At 43.9% G+C, this 19,910-nt stretch overlaps 1 protein-coding gene across 1 annotated transcript; it reads left to right on the top strand.

Moving 5' to 3' along the window:
• Positions 1-12,604: 12,604 nt before the first annotated feature.
• PERK1 (proline extensin-like receptor kinase 1) lies at positions 12,605-19,706 on the top strand. Its single transcript, XM_087382640.1, has 8 exons — positions 12,605-13,749; positions 14,141-14,614; positions 14,697-14,783; positions 14,872-14,942; positions 15,036-15,112; positions 15,212-15,359; positions 15,488-15,649; positions 18,817-19,706. Exons 1-8 carry the CDS (start codon positions 13,209-13,211, stop codon positions 19,105-19,107), a joined length of 1,851 nt encoding a protein of 616 aa, XP_087238766.1. The 5' UTR covers positions 12,605-13,208; the 3' UTR covers positions 19,108-19,706.
• Positions 19,707-19,910: the final 204 nt, after the last annotated feature.

Consider the following 19,910-nt stretch of genomic DNA (forward strand, 5'->3'; position numbering starts at 1 on the left):
GTCAGAGATGAAAGCATCAGTGATGGATGCTCAAATGGAATCACATAAGGAGCTGAACACACTGTGGCATGTATCTTTGCATGCTACTAGAGATGTGAGTGCCTCATACTAAGGACTTAGCTAGAGATGCAAGTGCCTCATACTGAGGACTTAGCTACTGAAAATTTGCATGATCACTACTATTGAACTCCTACAGTGGATCTACATCGTGGATCTACATCTGGTGTGATAGGAAATGGAGTCAGACCCATCCATGAATGTGATGGTTGTACATTACTAGAATCAGACTATGCTGATGTAGATGGGAGTGCCTCATGTTGAGGGCTTACCATCAAATTTATCTCGTTCTAAGGACTTAAATGTCAAATGTGCATGATCAAAAGGTGTAGGTTGATCCATGCTAACATGCGGAATATATGTGTCCAATCTCTCAAGACCAATGATCGAGTCAGCATCATAATTTGGGACATACCCTATGGCAATGAATGGTCAAAGTTGGTTCTCTTTCCACTGTCGAATCTCATCTCGAGTCATGGCTGTTGTATCATCAACTATGTGATGTGGATAACTCCATGCTAGAGGCGGCCTAGTATTCTATGCTAGAGGCTTACCCTTGTAATGATGAGAACGTCTACCCATGAGAACATTGTATGAAAGCTCACACTGGGGTCTTATGCTTGAGCTACCGCTAAGGACTTATGCTACACCGATAAATCTATGAACCAAGACATGTGATGGAAGAACGTGTGTATGCCAACGATCAAGCCTATAAACAATGATGATAATAGTGTGTCGGGCATAGCCAAGAGGTTGTACAAGGCTGATGGATATGGATAGGAACCAATGCCAAGAAATAGTCAATAAATATGATTGTACATGGGTGTAGGGTGATCATGGATATTTCAAACATAAATATGTGGCGGGCAAGCTCCAAATAATTCAGCTCAACCTCAAGGGTGTAATGGAAGTTTGCGCCTTGAAAGAGATCCTTCAAAGAAGTTTCCCACAAGTGGTGCAGGGATAACCCCCGACAAACGCACAGTGGATATGACCACTCGGACATAAATAAGTGCCCAAGACAGATAAGGAAGAAGGGATCCAACCTCAATGGTGGCTATACTTTTAGAAGCACAAGGCATTTTGGTGCACTTATGGCTTAATGGGCCAAGATGATGAGTCGATCTAACTTATATGGCTCTTCGAAGACGATGGTTGTGGAAAGATTTTGAAATACTAAAGGCCTCCAACCCCAAATTTTGTTTACCTCTTTCCATGGCTAGATTTTCTAATGATGGGTATCGCTAATGCTCGTGTGGCACAAATGGATGAATTTAACAACACTTTTGTGACAGTCCTTGTTCTAGCAGTAGTGGCAGCTATAATGCATTTTTTTCCATGCTCATCATTTTGCTACGCAGCATCCCTACACGAGCCCACAATGGAAGAGAATCTTCAATAGCTTCACTCAAAGATCATGTTTGACCTCAACTCTGATCCTCAATTTTCCCAGATTATGTGTTTATACTTATGTGCTCACAATATTCATGGTCATCACATTCAAACCTTCAAAGATATGTTCGGCACACACTTTTGGAAGCCTCTTCATCCATTTTGCCGCATCTCCCAAAGACTCTTTGATTGCCATAGAATCATGAACAACACCCTCAAGGTGGACATCATTCACTGATTTTGATGGATCATGGGCAGGAAAGGGGGCATGTTAACTACCACGGTTAACAGCTCATGCGAAGTTTCCATTTCCAACGTCATTGCACCTGGATAGCTGTGCTAAGGAGATATCCAAGTGGTTTAAGGTTTCAAGAACATAAAATTGAATGGCTATTGAGCGGTTGGATATTTTGCAAGATACCACAAAGAAGGAGAGGAAGAGAGGAAGACAATAGAGATCTGTCTTGGGGCCATATTGGCCCAAGTCCTTGTAAAAATGAGAGAGAGAGAGGAGAGAGAGAGAGAGAGAGAGAAAGAGAGGTAAGAAAGACTAGGGTTGGCTCTCCCTTCAAAATGTGGAATGTATAAAGAGCCAAAGGTTTGACTTTGGTCTTCATTATTGTATGCACGCATTTGGAATACAAGCTCTCTTTCATGAGCTGTCTTGAGTTCTCTTGTGTTCTTTCATAGTGCCTTGTGATTGCCACTCCCTCTCCCCCTTCTTCCCTTCATCATTCCCACTTATCCTCCCTCCCCTCCTCTTCTCCCTTTTCCCCTCCTTCTCTTCCTCTCGTGGAGTCACATTGCAACAATCTAGACAGTGCTTGAATGACAGATGCGGATGATAGGCTACTTAAGTGACACAAGCAGATGACAGGCTACTGGAATGACACAAAAGGGACGACAAGCCCTGCATTTCTCCTCATCATGGGAGTCAAGGAGAGAGTGCCATTAGCATATTGGTGAACTTCCCTGGTGAACTTCCCCATGACATGTGAGACATAATCAGGACTATGTAGATGTTGATCTTGAGAACGTGTCGAGGACTCATCTCAACATCATGTTCATAATGCACATAGCACAAACGAGTGCTAAACAGATGTTGATCTTGAGAACAAGTTGAGGATTCATCTCAACATCATGTTGAGAACGTGTTCAAGATTCATCTTAAAAAGCGCATAGCATGAGGGTAGGAATCCCTAAATGGGTATGCACTCATTATTTTCAATTAATATAATGTACAACTAGTCATTTGAACATTGTGTGCTCTCTAGCTGTGCCTCTCTCCTCATCTCCGCTCTTCTCCTCGACCTCTTCATATGTGTTCACCAAGATCATCCTTTTCTTGGCCAAATGACACCCTAAACATGAAGGCAACCCTATAGCCAAATAGGTTCACAAATGAAATGTAGCAAGTGGCATTTTTAAAGCTTCCTTTGTAGATAGAGCAAGAAAACGCTTTGATCATCCTTTGCAATACCCAATGAAAAGTACTTCTTGTCCATGAGGTATGACATTTCATGGTCTACATCCAAATGAGATTTTTAAATATTGTCTATATTATATTCCTAAATGTAAACACCCAATGTTTTCATAAACTAGCTCACATTGAGTGGGCTACCTAGCATATTGCTATCAAAAGGTGTATCAATGTACCACTTACTCTAGCATTAACTGCCCCTCTCTACCAATTTTAACAAATTTGGGCCCTAGACTCATAATTGTGTTTAATTTTTTAAATTAATTATTACAAAGCTTTAGTTTCTATTGGCTTGTTCTATAGTTACTATTGGCTTGTTCTACAGATGTAAAAATGTCACTGGTGGTTGCATGAGTCGCTTGGACATAAGACTATATGTTGTGCTCTCTATCATACCTTCAAGACTCTACGCCGAACGGCTATGGTTTTTACCCTAGAAATACTAGCTTTAAGATATGTTACCTACCAAAGGACCTCCACAACTCCTTATGACTCTACTGGGCTTGCTTATTCTTCACCTGTTTATGTAGTCTCTACTCCTTGAGTCATTTTAGTTGATGGTTTCCTTGAGCATTGTTCCCTCCATGCAATGCCCAAAGTCTTATAGACTCTTGAAGCATATGCATTCTTGACTCTCAACGTCTTTGATAAGCTATGCTAGTTTGCAGGCTAGTTCTAAGGTTGTTTTAAGCTCTAAATTGTGGCTAACATTCTTTTAAGCTATGTTGTTTTGGCAAGCTTTTTTTAAGCTATGTTGCTACTACTACAATTGCTTTAAGCTTGCTCTATGCTTATGGTGAGACACCTTGCATACCTCATAAGAGGAATCTATGTTGATGGTGAATCACCTTGTGAGCCTTTCACAAGCTAAGTTGTTGGCTACTAAAGGCCACCTCCCTAACCCTTAAATTAGTTGCATGATTGCTCCTTTGCATTTCCAGTGAACATCTCCTCAAGTTTATGCCTACATTCTTTTAGAGGTTTTAAAGACATGTAGGTTATGCATGGCTCTTCGACATGAGGTCATTTGAGCTCCTCTTTCCTTGTATTCTTTGAAGTGAAGCCACATGATAAACGAGATCAAACAACTCTCTTGTATCCCCTCCTCTCTCACTTGAAACCTCAAGTACCTACTCTCTCTCTCTCTCTCTCTCTCTTATCCTAGGGCACTTTTTTGTCCTTTACCAAACTACTGTTAATGCATTGAAGTTGATAGTACCAAGTTAACATGACATAAAAGTGTCCTAGGGCACTTTTTTGTCCTTTTACCAAACTACTGTTAATGCATTGAAGTTGATAGTACTTTGGTAAAATACAATAAGGCCATCATTGTGTGTTAGCTTGTGGGGATTTGTATGAGAGGGCATTTCTAGCATAACACACATCTCATGTTTTCCATGGTCTTGAAATCATATAATTCCTTCAAAGCTTAATGTCATCATTGCATTTTTTGTTGTCCAATTGTGATAAGCTAAATATTTTTGTTGTTTGAAAAATCGGGATTTCGATATGTTTTCTCTAGAATTGGCATGTTATTTTGACTTTATTATAGTTTTTATCCACTTTTGCTAGGTTATTCCTTTTCTCATCTTTTTTGTATTGTACTCAAAACTAGTTCCTTTAAAAGAATATATATTCTCTTGTATCCTAGATTCTCCCACACATTAGCTTAGAGTTTCTACTCTCATACAAACATTGTATGAGCTTTAAGAAAAGCATTTTTTATTTTTTCTATCATCCATACAAGCTGTACTTGAAGTGATAGTTGTCACAGGTTAGTGCTACAATGTTATACTAGCTATGTCATTGAGTGCTAGCATAGCATTATAATGGTCTCATATTTGTCATTTTGAGTGTCATTCTGATTGGAGGGAGAACCCTAAAGCATCCTTGCAAAGTTTCACAAACGGTATAGCAAGAAAACTCTCATGCTGGTAGAGCCTTTGTAGTAAAAACAATTTTTAGGATTTGTTCACACATGGCCCATTCAAGGACCAAAACACCCCAATTAGGGGTCATATTCCCTTGCTTTGGGGCCATACATGCTTAATGAGTCCATGTGGGGGGGCATAATAGCCTCAACAAGTCAAATTTTGACCTGGGAGGAGGAGGGCTTAGAATAGACCAAACAGGGGCCAACATGTAATGACTTACGACTAGCAGTTTAGTTGCCAAAAAGAATGATAGCTGGTAGTTCTTTCATCTACATTTGATTAGGCTTTGTGTTAGGCAGGGAGCTAAATTTGACCTGAGGCAAGTTGGATCTGCTCGCCCCCTAGCTTGTTGGTCAAGGTTAACCCCTCTCATTTGGTTGACACCTCCATGTGTACATGCTCTAAGCTATAATACCTTGTTGTGTTGCATTCGACATTCTTGGGATGAAGTTCCTAGCAAGGTTGTAATGCCTTGCTCAAGGACCCCGAGAAAGTGGGTGTACTTGCATGAGGAGAGGCCTTGGGTTCAAGTGGTGACACAACAAAGAATCGTGATCGTTATCGTGATAAGAGCAACTGTAATGCCGCGCAATTATTGGGGCTAGAAAGGTGAACAACGCAAGCGATGGCATAAGCGATGGCATAACCTTGCAAATATGTAGAAAAGTGCTCAACGATTGACGAGTCTTTTTCTTCACATGGTGAAATTATAAATGAAGAAGTTTAAATAGACGCCACCCAGAGTAAGGAGCTGACTGCAATGTGCAAGCTGGCGTGCTGGTATAAGACGGGGGACCGAGTCACACACTACACTTTGAAGTTAATTTGTGGCGCGTGAGATCCGCCATGATAAAAGGCTCAGGATGGGACTGCACACTCCCCCCGAGCCACTTTGGTCAAACAGCGCGTTGTTGCGCCGGCTGACTTTAAAAACGCCACAATTTAGTCGGCTCTTTTTAACTTCAACAAGAAACCTAACCTAATCGGTAGTTCGGCTCTTTTTATCAATTTAATAAGGGTGCCGGCAACTTCTAGAAGAAAACAACTATCAACTTAGTATATAGTGTGTGATACGTAGCGCTTCGAGAACAATGCATGGTTGGTCACTCCTCATTTCCTTTCCTTAGGAACAAAGGGGAATACCTAGAATAATGGAGGGAGTGGAATACCTAGAATATCTTCAGCAATTGAGAGGGTGTTGTCATAAAGATAAACAAGTGGGCGTCTTAAAGTGTTTTGGCATGTTAGGCTTGATATAGTTCTGGTTTGGTGCAGACGACTGTGTGGGGAAATAATGCCTTTAGGCAAGCTTTGAGCAATCTTGGTTTTTTGATGTTCGGTCAAGTATCATGGGGGAAGAAGGGGGAGCTATTGTTTTTTTCTCAAAAGCTCGACGGGAGTTAGAAATGTTGGAAGGAGCTTTGTTTGTCTCGCGAACTTGCAAATTGTGTTATTCCCTTGGGATAATAGGTACCCCATATTGATTTTGGGCCTATTAATTAATTTTTTTCGAGGCGCAAGGGAAATATCAAGTTGCGAATCAGCCTACGATTGATTAATCAAGCTGAGAGCCAATTAATCAGGCGACACATTGATTAATGAAGCTGTCGGTGGGCCCCCTTGATTCAAGAAGCTTCATAACCACCCTCAACGCAGGTATATGAGGGGGAGTGAAACAGAGAGAGGGAGAGAGGGGGAGATAGAGGTAGAGGGGAGGGCTGAATAGAGAGGGGGAGGGGGGGAGGGGGAGGGAGAGGGAGAGGGGAGGGCTAAGGGGGAAGGAGAGGAGAGGGGAGGGTGGAGTGGAGTGGAAGGAGGAGAGGAAGCACGAGAGGAAGGTGGAGAGGAAGCAGGAAAGGAAGGTAGAGGGGAAGGTGGAGAGGAAGGAGGAGAGGAGGGACAGGAGAAGAGGAAGCGGAGGACAAGGACGGAGGGAGAGAGAGCAGGAGAAGAGAGCAGGGGAGAGAGACGAGGGGCGGTAATTGATATGGGAGAGAGATTAGGTTAATTGCAGAAAAAAGGGGGGAGCAAGAGAGATTAAGTAATTGAAATGGTAGAGGAGGTGAATAGAAGGAAGAGCATGGAGTCGGACAGGTAGAATGGATAGATTGTATTTATTAGGAGAGGACTGGTGGGTGAATTCAAATTTGTCGGATCATATGCCGTGTTTGAGGTCCCTTGATATTCCTTTTAATTTAATAAAAAGTATTTGAACAGTGAAGAATTTTGTAACTTGATCTAGGATAAGTGGATGGAGTGCGGATCTGGTGTTGTGGATCCATGCCTTAGGTAAGATGTAGAGTAGTTTCCACCACTATTAGTTTGGACACACAGATGTGTATATTCCAATCCAAGTTTGTGGGGGGAATCATTGTGGGAAGCCTTGAAAGAGGCTTCAAAGGACCCTCCCATTGCTACCTTGCTGGCGGAAATAGAGGATGCCTTGCAAGTATGGAAACTAGAAAGCATAGAATTTGCTAGAATGAGGAGTAGAATAGCTATGGCTATCATTGGGGGATTGTCCTTCCAAGGTTCCTCCAAACTATGAAACGTAAGCAAGGTAGGGTCCGCGGTGGTGGACAAAGAAGGCAAGCTAGTTACTGAGTAGTGGCACATCACTAAGGTCTTTAAGTAGGAGTTGGGGTAGGTGTTGGGATGCCCATGTAACAGATGATGCATGGAATACTAAGCTAGGGGGGCTTCTAAATGCAGTGTGATGTAGAGTTTCTAAGGTGTAGAGGTAGGGGCTAGCTAGGCGTTTGTCGATAAGAAGCTTTGAATGCAATGGATAAGGAAAAATCTATGGGGCCAAATGGATTGACACTGGAATTTTTGTTGGCCTTTCGGAATGTGATTAAAGGTGACTTAGCTGTGATGGCTAATGCCTCAATCCAAAAAGGTTGGTTTCCTTTCTAAAGACGTGAATGTGGGTTTGATGAAGCTTGCTCTTCCCAAACCATCAGAGCAAATGTAGAGTGGGTGATTGGAAGCCGATTCCCCATGTTGAATACATCGCAAAAGGTTTTGGCAAGAGCTTTGGCCCTAACGATTAGGGAAGTATGCAAGTTGGTTGTGGACAAAGAACAAAATGGGTACATTAGAGGGAGAGATATCTTTGAGAATGTGTTGGATGTCATAGTTGTTACACCAGATTATGCTTGTATTGATGGTAAAAAATGCATTATATTTGGGCTTAATTTAGATAAGGCATGTGTTAGGATTTAGTGGGACTATATTCATGGTGTCTTCTTGGAACATCTGGGATTTGGTGCTTCATTTGTCAAGGTGGTCAAAGACCTTGTTTGGCAATGCATCAACTATTCTTTGTCTAAGTGGTGGTGTTGTTGGGAGGTTTTGACTCCGCAGATCCATAAGGCAAGGATGCCCATTAGCTCCCCTACAGTTTGCTTTGAGCATTGTTCTATTGATAGGTCAGGGTGCATGGGGAGAAGTACAAAAGGTGTCCCTTTGCCTTTGGGATAGCAACTTTGCCCTCAATTGTTCATGGATTAGGCTGAGGATGGAGGGACCTCCCCTAAAGTTCCCCAAGAATCAAGGTGGTTTGGGGGTCTCAGATATCGAATTTAGAAATACTTCTCTGTTGTGCAAGTGATTACCTAAGGTTTTCGAATGCCATGCTCTGTGGATGGAGATTACCAAATGAATTGTTGATCAGAGCAAAGGTGCTTGGGTGGGGTCATGGTGTTAACTGAGTAGGTATGAGAAGATATGGTCCTGATTGCCTCCCAAAAGTTATTGGGTCCAAGATAGGCAGATTTTGGTATTGAAGGTTGTCGGTTCTCTGTTGGTTTGGAAAGGAAAAGATGGCCTTAGGGGGGATTCCAAGTTGTGAGAAAAAAAACGATTGAGGAGAAGAATTGGGAAAAACCAACCCACCAGAAAGAGGTGGTGGATGGTTCACCTCCATTGCATTCAAGGAGCTTTCCAAGAGAATTAAGAAAGCCACAAGGGGTGTTGGGATGGGTAGGGAGAACATATTTAACTTTTTGAAAAATGTGCATAAGCACTCACACATTAGGTTGGGGGTAGGGTCAAGAGGGTGTGTATTTTGTCATGGAATGTGAGAGGGTGTTGCAGTAAGCCCAAACAGAGGGGGTATTGAAAAATCCAATCCTAGTGTCGTCTTGCTCCAAGAGGTCAAGTGCAGGTGTGAGGATAGTCTGTGGTTCACCTTTGATCAGTTAGGTTGCGAGGTCTTTGTGAATTGCCCAGTTAGGGGGAGGGGAGGCATTACATAAGCAGTTTCTACCCCATGAAGTGTTTAGATGCGATAGAGGGTGGTCTTTAGGGGTAACCCTCTCCTTTGAAGGTGTTGCATTTAGCATGTTATTAGGGTTTGGCTCAAGGTTTGTGAAGCTGGTCAAATGCTTGTTTGGGTATGCCAGTGCGGTGCTGTGCATTAATGGGGGGCAATCGGGCGTTTCGAGCTCATGTGATGAGGTTGCCCGTTTGGCGCCATTGTTATTCGCGCTTTGTACTATACCTCTTATGATAAAGAAACAAGTCTGTGCAAGGTCGATCAAAACTCAGGGAACCATTTTTGAAATTAGCTATTTGCCGATGACACAATGTCCTTCACTTAGGAACGTCAAGAATGTGTCTCTCGCCTCTTGGTTGTCATACAGGTTTTTTGCAAAGCATTCTGATTCAGTTGTAGATGGTTTAAGACTTTCGCCATCATGTTGCCCTGACCCAGCTCCCTAGGGTCACCTATGTGGCCTCAATTTGGCACTTCGAAAAAACGCAGTGGCTAGAAATTGAAGTGTTGTTCATAGGATTCCTATGGGCTGAGGAGGGAGGGAGGAGGAGAATGCACTATGTGCCTTGGGAGTCCTTGAAAGCCCCGAAATTATAGGGTGGTGAGGCCAAAGGGGAAGGTGCATGACGGGGACTAAGCTGGTATGACAAGTTGATGTCCCCCTTCCCGATTCACATCATCAGCTCCTATTTGATCACAAGATTGGTGTGTGTGTGTGGAAGTCATGCAAGCAAATGCTGTCATGGAAAGGTAGAAAGGGACTGAGGGGAGACGGGAGCCTGCTAGAGTGCCTTTGGTGGAATGATGCCCCATCGAGGGAGGGTGAAGTGTTTGGCTTGCATGATGTTAGAAGAGCCAGGAACCTCCACAAGAAAGGTCTTCAGCGCTGGAAGGATCTGTGGGATCCGTGTAAGGCGGACTAGAAAACCATTAATGAGCTAAGAGCATAAATTCCCATGTCTAAGGGGGACACTAATCTTCTCACAGCTACGTTAGAGCGGGTTCCAGATGGCTGGCCCTCCAAGTAGAAAGAGCCTTGTCACACCAGTGGGTTGTGGGCAAAACCCCTATGTGCAAACTCTCATCTAAGATCATCTACAGATGGCTGAACAAAGGTGAAAGCGACGCAGCCTGCTTGAAGGAAGAGGAGGGGGTTGAGACGCAACCCGACCTGGTGGATGGTGAGACTGTGGGATGTGTGGAACGGTTGCGCCATCGGGAAGGCGCAATTCCTACTATGGAGGGTAATGAATCAATGTGGATGCCGTTTAGGAGCAAATTGGCGAAAAGAATCCAAGTCAATCCACCGTGTGTACTTTGCGACAAAGCCCTTGAAAATATGAGGCATTTGGTCTGGAAGTACTTGATAGTACATGAGATTTGGAGGAAAATCGAGCTGGTTGTACGAAGTGTGGGGCTGATGGCTAGATTCTCGCTGGGCTCCCATTGGGCAATGCCTCTGTTCGAGAACCTGTGTAGGCTCCCCTCTACCTTGGCAGCCTCGTGGCCATACATAAGGGCAGCTGCCCTGATTGGCATTTGGGAAGTTCGCTTGGTTTTTCAACACCAAGTTCAACTTGGGTTTAGACTCCTAGTTATTCTTGTGTTGGTTAAGCCATACCTTAAAGATTTTGGTAGGGAGGTGGCTAAGGAGGAACTAGTGGGCAGCCTAGCCGTTTCGAAAGTGGAGCGCTATCTCCAGATAGGGTAATCCAAGCTGCACGTAGCATAGGCCTTCGGCCAAGTTTTGGATATATGGTCATTTGACCCCAATAATAAAATCGGTAGTTTTTTCTAATAAAAAAAAGCGAGGCATTGAACATAGCATTCATGCCTTATCCCCCTCTAAGAGGCTCCAAAGTTCAGAGCTACACACCTTACCCACACAAACGAACCCTAATCCTAACCATAGACCCAACAAAAAGAAAGCACTCAAGGCACGCGTGCAAGCAAACAAACAAAAGCACACATACACCCACTTGTATTGTGCTATAAGGAAATAAGAGGCATCCAAAGTGTAGTAGGATGGAAGGTGGCGAAGGGACAGACATAAGGAGAGAGAGGCAACATCGACGAAGGCCAGAGAAGGGGGAGAGAGAGGTTAGGATGGAGGAGTGGAGTAGAAAGAGAGATCGGGGTTTGATTATATTACACAAATCCCCTGCTAGTCAGTGTCCATTCGAGTTGGCGAAAAAATGTAAAGTCCATAGACTTGTAGCTTTACAACAATAAACATATATAAATTCAAAGTTTTTTTGAACATAATATAACTAGCATGGCATCTTAAAAATACATCAAAATAATATGAGGTCTTTATAACCTCCCGAATTTTTATATATAATTAAAATGGAAACCTTTCATGTTATTAAGATTAAATTTTGTCAACATTGCTAAACACTTCAAAGTTTATTAAAAGGATGGAACAATCCTGCTACTACAAACGACATCACCATTTCTTCTTAGTTGGACCCCATGTGCAGTCTTGGTGTGGTGGTTGGGAGTGAGGTTGAGGGAAGGTGATGGGGTATTGGCAAGTTAAGCAATTGCATAAATCACAAACCTAATGCATTGAATATGGATATCTATGGTAGAGTTAACCATTTGAAAAGTGAATGAATGTGGATATATATGATAGAGTTAACCATATGTGGATATATATGGTAGAGTTAACCATATGGATATGGATATATATGGTAGAGTTCACCATTTGACAAGTGAATGAATGTGGACATAAAACAACAATTATGAAGGTGTGGGATTGATGGGGTCCTTTATCCCCATATGGGACACTCACCTTTCACTCATATGCCAATAAAAATCATTTAGCTAAAAAATAGGTGAGGAAGAAGAGATCTTAAATTAGTTTTTTATCAGTTCTATGCAAACCCGGGAAATATGTAGACCCTCTATATGGGGGAAATAGCCTTCCATACATGGGGCAAGACGAGGGAGTTACGGCATAGTTTGTGTGATGTATTCTTGACGACCAAAAGAAGTAGCCATAAAGTAAGCTCAACATGTTGCTTCTTGGAGATGTAGCTAGCTACACATCCCAAGTAAAGGCAATGATTGGTGAGCATTTTGGAGGGTGCATAATTTCTGTAATTGAATCATTGATATCTAGAAAAACAAAAGAAAGCCGAGAAGATGGGAGTTAACTAACAGGGGGGTGGCGTGACCAAGGCACATGGCTAGGTCACACGATGGGGCGGGGACCCACCGACCCTCCCCTTTGTGCGCCAAGTCACGAGTCCTTTTCGTTAAAAACGCGGTGAGAGGCAGCTGGCAAATAACACGTCATTCGAAGGGAACACGCGCGTGCGGCCCTCGTGGCTGCTAAGAGGGAATCCAAACAGCAGGGAAGGTGGCCACGAGCGCGCCAACGTGGCTCACGCCCGTGTTGTCTCGCACTGGATTTCACTGGGCTTGGAGCTCAGTGATTGTTGTTGTAAAGGACACACACACGCGACTGTGTGCGTGTGTTTTTTTTCGGTGTGGCTCTTGTTCCTCATCGCTCCCGACGTCTACCGCCTTCTTCCACCTTGTGATCAGATCCGGAGGCTAATGCTCTGACCTTTTGATCTTAACAACGTTGGCCGAACGATCACCCAACCTCTCAAGGTCGGCGTTTTCAGCGATTCTTCGCAGTCTTTCTCGTGGGCACTCACGGATTTTACAGTCACACAAGGTTCATGTTTCAAAGCAGGATCTTCTCGCTCGTTGCATTCGTGTGGCAGCTGAGTTTTTGAGCTCTCCTTGCGTCTTCGTTTGGATCGGAGTTTTGGGTGCAAGCCCAATCCCCAACAACGTTCACAAGCTCGGAATTTTGTGTGATTCTTCGCACTCTTTGTTTGGGCACTCACGGACTTTACAGGCAGACAAGGTTCATATTTCAAAGAAGGATCTTCTCGTTGGGTGCATTCATGGGGGCAAGCTGAGTTTTTGAGCGCCTTGTTTGGATCGGAGTTTTGGGTGCAAGCAGCAAAGCAGGATCATTTCATCCTCACATCCATCGATAGGGTAGGCAGAAAAAGTTGGTTCTGTTGAACCACCCATTTTGGGCGCTATGTCCAGCCCCATTGGAGCTCCTTCTCCTTCTTCTCCAGCTGCCTCAGCCCCTGTTGCTTCTTCTCCTCCCACTGCCGGTTCTCCTCCTCCAGCAGCATCCTCTCCACCACCTTCGTCTTCTCCCCCTCCATCAGCTTCATCTCCACCTCCTTCATCTTCTCCTCCTCCTCCTCTTTTTACTTCCTCCCCACCTGCCCCTTCCACCGCTTCTCCACCGTCTTCTGCAACAACTTCCCCTCCACCTCCAACCTCTGGTACCGCTTCTCCTCCCCCACCTTCGAACTCTTCTACTTCAACCACCGCTTCTCCTCCCCCACCTGCGACCTCTTCTACGTCGACCAATGCTTCTCCCCCACCCCCTTCTTCGATCTCTGGTACTGCTTTGATCGGCATTGCCGTTGCTGGTGCGATAGCCTTAGGAGTCATCTTAATATTGTTGTACTGCCTTTGTTGCAAGAAGAAAAAGAGGAAACAATACTATCCAGGAGATTATTATCCCCCAGGAGGTCCGCCAGGAGGCCCGCCTGCTCATTATAAAGGTAAGACTGCGTTTTCCTTAACAGGAAATGCACATCTGTGAACATAAAACGCAAATCGAAATTGTTGACCATCCCTCGTGAATTACGGCTGCTCACCGCACTCCACTACAGGCAAGCAAAAGCCTTAGCACTTCTCTTCGTTTCTCCAAGAGTTGAGAAACTCATAAGCGAATGCCCGAGCCCAGCATTTCTTCGTGTTGTGGGCAAGACTTGATCTGTATGTTGTAGCCACAGGAGCCTGTTCGCTTTTTGCCCTATCTGCCTACGCATAGCACTGGGAGTGCAAGTGTGTTTTGTGCGGGGTATACTTATCAGTTACCTCTTTGATAAAAGCTGGTGCGTTGTCGAACTCGTCAGATTTTGATTGAAATTCTGTGTCTGTGGCGTGCAGATTCTTATCCTGTGGCTAATGCGAGGCAACATTGGGATAGTCCCGCAGGGACAGAAGTGTTGGTCAACGCACCACCTCCTCCTCCTCCGTCTTTTCCATCTCCAAAGAATGGGTATGGCTCCACCCCGCCAGCTCCCCCTTCGGCACACACAAGCTTGGGAGGTTCTAAGTCTTGGTTTACCTATGAAGAGCTGGCAGTAGCAACTGATGGATTTGCTGTATCCAACCTGCTAGGAGAGGGTGGGTTTGGATGTGTGTACAAGGGAGTTCTACCTGGAGGGCAGCTGGTGGCTGTTAAACAATTGAAAATAGGTGGAGGACAGGGGGAGAAGGAATTTCGTGCAGAGGTTGAAATTATTAGTAGGGTTCATCACCGACATCTTGTGTCTTTAGTAGGCTATTGCATAGCAGACACCCAACGACTGCTTGTATACGACTATGTTTCCAATGGCACTTTGGAATATCATCTACATGGTATGCGATTTTCGTTTCCATTTCGATCCCTTTCTTGATGCTCAACTATGTTGCATGGCATTCATATCCATTCTTTGTGCAGGAAGAGGACGACCTGTCATGGATTGGGCTACTCGGGTAAAGATTGCATGTGGGGCTGCGCGGGGTTTGGCGTATCTCCACGAAGATTGTAAGCATTGTTATGCGTAAACTAATTTGTGTGAGTGCATTGACTGGGTTCTTGTACTGACATTAAAATGGTTGGTTGAACGTATCAGGTCATCCGAGAATCATCCATCGTGACATCAAGTCTTCAAACATTCTTCTAGATAACAATTTTGATGCACAAGTAAGTATTTATGCCATTACATCTTGGTTTACTTTTTTGCTTGACCAAATATTCATATTAGCATGGCCATGCTCTTTGCTTTTGTCAAATTAGGTGTCTGATTTTGGGCTAGCAAAGCTGACTTCAGATACAAACACCCATGTGACAACAAGGGTGATGGGGACATTCGGGTATGCAAATATTAATATGAACACTAGCTTACAGATAGCACTATCTGCTGTTGAGCACAGGGCTTACTAAGACTGCGTTGTGATGGGACTTCTTAACAGCTATTTGGCTCCTGAATATGCCTCAAGTGGCAAGCTTACAGAAAAATCAGATGTGTTCTCCTTTGGAGTTGTGTTGCTGGAGTTGGTAACAGGACGGAAGCCTGTGGATCCCACACAGCCACTTGGTGAAGAAAGCTTGGTGGAGTGGGTATGTATGAGGCATTGGGAAATTTTGAGAGACTCAATCAGGGTAGCCGGTATGATCATTGGGGGAAATTTAAGACATTATACCCAGAAATTGCCAACGGACTGCCTCATTGCCTACTGGTTGTGCAGGCACGACCTCTGCTCATGCAAATAAATGGTGAAGAAGACCTGGAGATCTTAGCTGATACTCGCTTGAGTCGTACTTATGACCAGAAGGAGATGCTACGAATAATTGAGGCTGCTGCAGCATGCGTGCGCCATTCTGCGACTAAGCGCCCCAGGATGGGACAGGTAGGCTTAATGCTCGATGCCAGTTCTCGGTCTTTGCCAATTCTGCGTTGCCGCTCATGTAAAAATCATGTACATGAAACAAATATCTAATCGCATCGTTGGTTGGGAAGAGAACACTTTTCTGCTTCAAAACTGCATGCTGTCAATGCCGAATGTTATCCTGGCGATGTACACAGGTTTTTGATGTGGTGTAAGAGACAGCTTAGCCAGTGGGAAAGAAGAGGGATAGAGTGGTGTAGAGAGAGAGAGAGAGAGAGAGAGAGAGAGAGAGCAGGAGAGCTCGAAGTAGACTGAGGTGAGTGTAAGGTCACATCAAACTTCCCATTTAGTGAGAGGTTGCTCCCCTCCTATAACCCTTTTAGTGCTCTATGGGCCCAGAGAACCCCTACTCCTTAACCCCACCAACTTGACCCAAATTTGGTCTTATAACAACCATCTGTGACCAAAATAATTGTCCTTGAAATTACAATTGATGGTCCGATACCAAGTCTTCTGCTGCTGCAGGATACTCCATCATGCATGCCCTTGGGTCAAGAAGAAAAGTGATATAACTCTTTGCTCCAGATTCTATGACCACTCCTGGGTCATGTAATCCTGGCAGGGTTTCTATCTAGAATCTCCACAGTTATGTTGAACTTGGCTGTCCTGTGATTAGTCTTATGCACACCCCTGTGTGCATTGCTGTTGACTTCCTGCTAGTCTTTGTCACGGCTGAGTCTGCCCTTCACCTTGACAGAAACTCAGTAGAAATAACTTTGCATGAATGGATGCTCACGTATGTGTGGGTGTGTGGATATGTATGTGTGAGAGCATTTGTTTATACTATGATCTACACCCATTTGCCATTGTTGGGTGCTGATGATGTCGGCAAGTATGCCATAATAGCTAGTCCGTGCTATGCCTGATGAAGTTCATGGTTTTCAACCTCGTGAGTGACTCATGAGATTGAAATTGCACACTGTGTTGTGTTTTAGAGGATGAGTTTAGGAATGTTCCTGGATTCATCTAGATATACAGAGAAGATCATGCAAGTCCAGAGTTCTCGCTTTGATTTGTCCCAAAGTATCATTGTATGTATCCTCCTTTGAACCAACTTTCAGGAAGGCCTCCTATTCTAATCTTCAGTTCATTGCTAAGTTCATCTTCATATTCCTTAATCCTGAATGTCAGTTGATTTGCTTTTGTATCCACAGTAGCCTTGCAGGTCTGTATTACCTCGTCTATAAAGGCTTGCTTCCCCGGTCTTTCAAGAATGTGAATTTGAGCGCCGGAAATATTGAGCTTCTGCTTGTCTTCTTGGATTTGCTCTTGAAACTCTTGAACTGGCTCAGGTCCACTACTCTCAAGGGTGGCCAGCTTGGTTTCAACCTTGCTGAGCGGATCCTTCAGGGCAGAATGTTCATCTCGTAGCTTGTCGATCTCAGCTAGTAGGAACACCTCCCAGGAGCTTGAGCTTTGACTAGTTAGTGGCTTTGTCGGTGTTACCAAAATGTTGGCAATAATGAGCTTCTGCTTGTCTTCTTGGCTTTGCTCTTGAAATCCTCTACTCTTAAGGGTGGCCAGCCTGGTTTCAACCTTGCTGAGCTGATCCTTCAGGGCAGAATGTTCATCTTGTAGCTTGTCGATCTCGGCTAGTAGGAACATCCCATGAGCTTGAGCTTTGACTAGCTAATGCCTTCGTCGGTGTTACCAAAGTGTTGGCGAAGGATTTCCTTGGCATCTTGCTTGTGACAGACTGGGGAGACATCTGTGACAATGGTAGCTATGTAAGACAGCCCAGGCGTTAGGACGAAGTGGTGGGTGTGGGCAAGCAGCAACAGAGCTGGATCAGACAGCAAACAGCAATAGTGTAGGGCCCAAACAGGCGGGGCTTGGGAAACCTGAGCGGAAGGCCTGAGTGAAGAGAGAGGGAAGGGCTGGACAGGAAGAGATTTTTTTTAAGAACAACAAAAATCTGAATTTGTATGATTGAATATATACTAGTCTTAGAAAGGTATATAGATTTTTTGATAAACGGACTCGCTTCAACTCACGACAGTTTTGATTGCAAATTGTTCTATGCTTTCAAGTCCTTGAATTTGCGAGCTTTCATTTGTAACCACACTAGAAGGATTCCTGACTGGTCAGCAGGAGAATAATCTGTCAGTCAATGTCAAGGATGAATTTGGCAAGAGATTTTTGATAAATGAACTCAATTCACGACAGTTTTGATTGCAAATCTCTGTATGCCTTCAAGTCCTTGAATTTGTGAGCTTTTCTTTTGTAACCACAGTAGAGGGATTCCTGACAGGTCAGCAGATCTGTCAGTCAATCTCTTATGGCTGGTTTACAACCAGTTGAGCTGGTGGGTGTGCTGATGGCATTTCTAAGGTTGATGTTGTTATTTCTATCCAAAAATATTTTCTTTGCTACCATTACGATTTTGGTGCATCGGTGATGTCAACTGCATGAAAGGCATACTGGCTTACAGCTGCTTGGGGGTTATGGTTCTAGGCCCCTGGTCTCCTAAGGAACTGGTCAAAGGCTGCACAAGAGCAGACCCTCTCGGCTCCTAAGAAACTAGAAGAGAGGCTGCAGCACAAGGGCTGCCCCTTTAGGCAGACAGATCAGCTGCCTGCAGGTAGGCTCATAGATCCATTTTAAGGTTGTTGATCTATGCCAAAAAAAACCCAGTGTCTGATGAGTCTCACCGACCAGAGCTGCCCCACAGATCTGCCCATCCATAGGCCCCAAATGGCTCTAGGGACATTGCTCTTTCGACATTGTTGATATAACAGTAAGCAATTGCAGAACAATTAATTTACAGTCGCCTGGTCATGTGTAATCGAGTTGAACTTCAAGGTGCCCCAGAATTCAATGCAGTGTCCGGTAAAGACAAATGCAATCAAGAGAAAACGGAAGATCTTTGTTAAACAGACTCTAAATGTGTCCACAATGAAGATTGATTTACATGCCTAGTATTTTCGCCACAAAGATATTCCACTAAAAGCCTGTATGCAGGCTGTTATTGTACAGTAAAAGGTGAACCCTGTGAGGAGCATCCTCATTCTCCTTCCCCTTCTTTTGTTTGTCATGGGTCTTATTCTTTATTGAAGAGAGGAAATGTATTAGGAGATATATTAGGAGCATGTAATGATAGGGTTGTATGACTGTATAATGGCTGGCAGGTGGTGAGAGCGTTGGAGGATGATGTTGCCATTTCGGACCTTAGTAAAGGTGTAAAGCCTGGTCACAGTAATGTCTACGGATCTTTTACAAGTACCGATTATGACAGTTCTAGCTACAGTGCTAACATGAAAAGGTTTCGGCGCATGGCTCTTGGAAGCCAGGAATATGGCAGTGAGTATAGTGGAGGCACCAGTGAATATGGAATGAATCCTTCTGCTTCCAGCAGTGAGTATCAGACAAGTAGAGAGGTAGATCGTAATGCTGGCAATATTCATCCATCGAAGGCATAAAGTGTATGGAAAATCATGCCAATCTCTAGCAGTAATGAATTATGAAGCAGCTGGGAAACAGAGGACGTGCATACCGAACTGGAAAGAGATTCATGCTGAACAATTTTTGTGGACTGTAGTCATTCGAGAGTTGAAGAAATTATACCATCTCCATCCCTCATCAATCCCTGTGTCATTTGCAGTGTGGCAAGGCAGTGAAGCTGTCTCAATCCCCTGAAGCGATTGGTGTGAACGGATTACGATGTTCTGGAATTGCAGGATAATGAGTTGGTAAGGTGAACATCTCAGTTTCTTCCTTATCTTCTATGTGCCTCTTGAGGACGATTAGCATATTCCCTTTACACAAGTGCATGCTGTAGATTGAAGTATGCAAAGGGGTGTGATAAATTGTTTAGTTCGTGCTTTCTATCTTTACTTGACCACCTGCACATTTGTAGTTTTTGGCCTTGTGCCTTTGGCCGGTTCAAAGACTGGTTTGGATCTAAACCTGTATATTAATAGTGTTTGATTCAATATCCTCATCACCAAATTCTTATGATTAAAAGGATTCTTATTATCCCTCTGTCATACATAAGCCTCTTTTCTTGTGTCATTACCTCATCAGAATTTACATGAGGTGCAGTTTTTAATTATAAAATGGATTACGACCTATTCTTTGACCGGCTTTTCTGCTGTAACGATAGAGCTGGGAAATTGTCAAGCAGCAGGTCCATCAAACAAGTAATTCAAAGCATTGGTGCTCTATTAGAATAAAAAAGAATGAATGGAATCCCCAGTAGCTATTTTAATTAGATAAGGCCATA

Source organism: Dipteris shenzhenensis, chromosome 12, assembly GCF_047967505.1.
Source record: "Dipteris shenzhenensis isolate YYH24624 ecotype China chromosome 12, Dip_SZ_1.0, whole genome shotgun sequence".
NCBI classification, from domain to species: Eukaryota; Viridiplantae; Streptophyta; class Polypodiopsida; order Gleicheniales; family Dipteridaceae; genus Dipteris; species Dipteris shenzhenensis.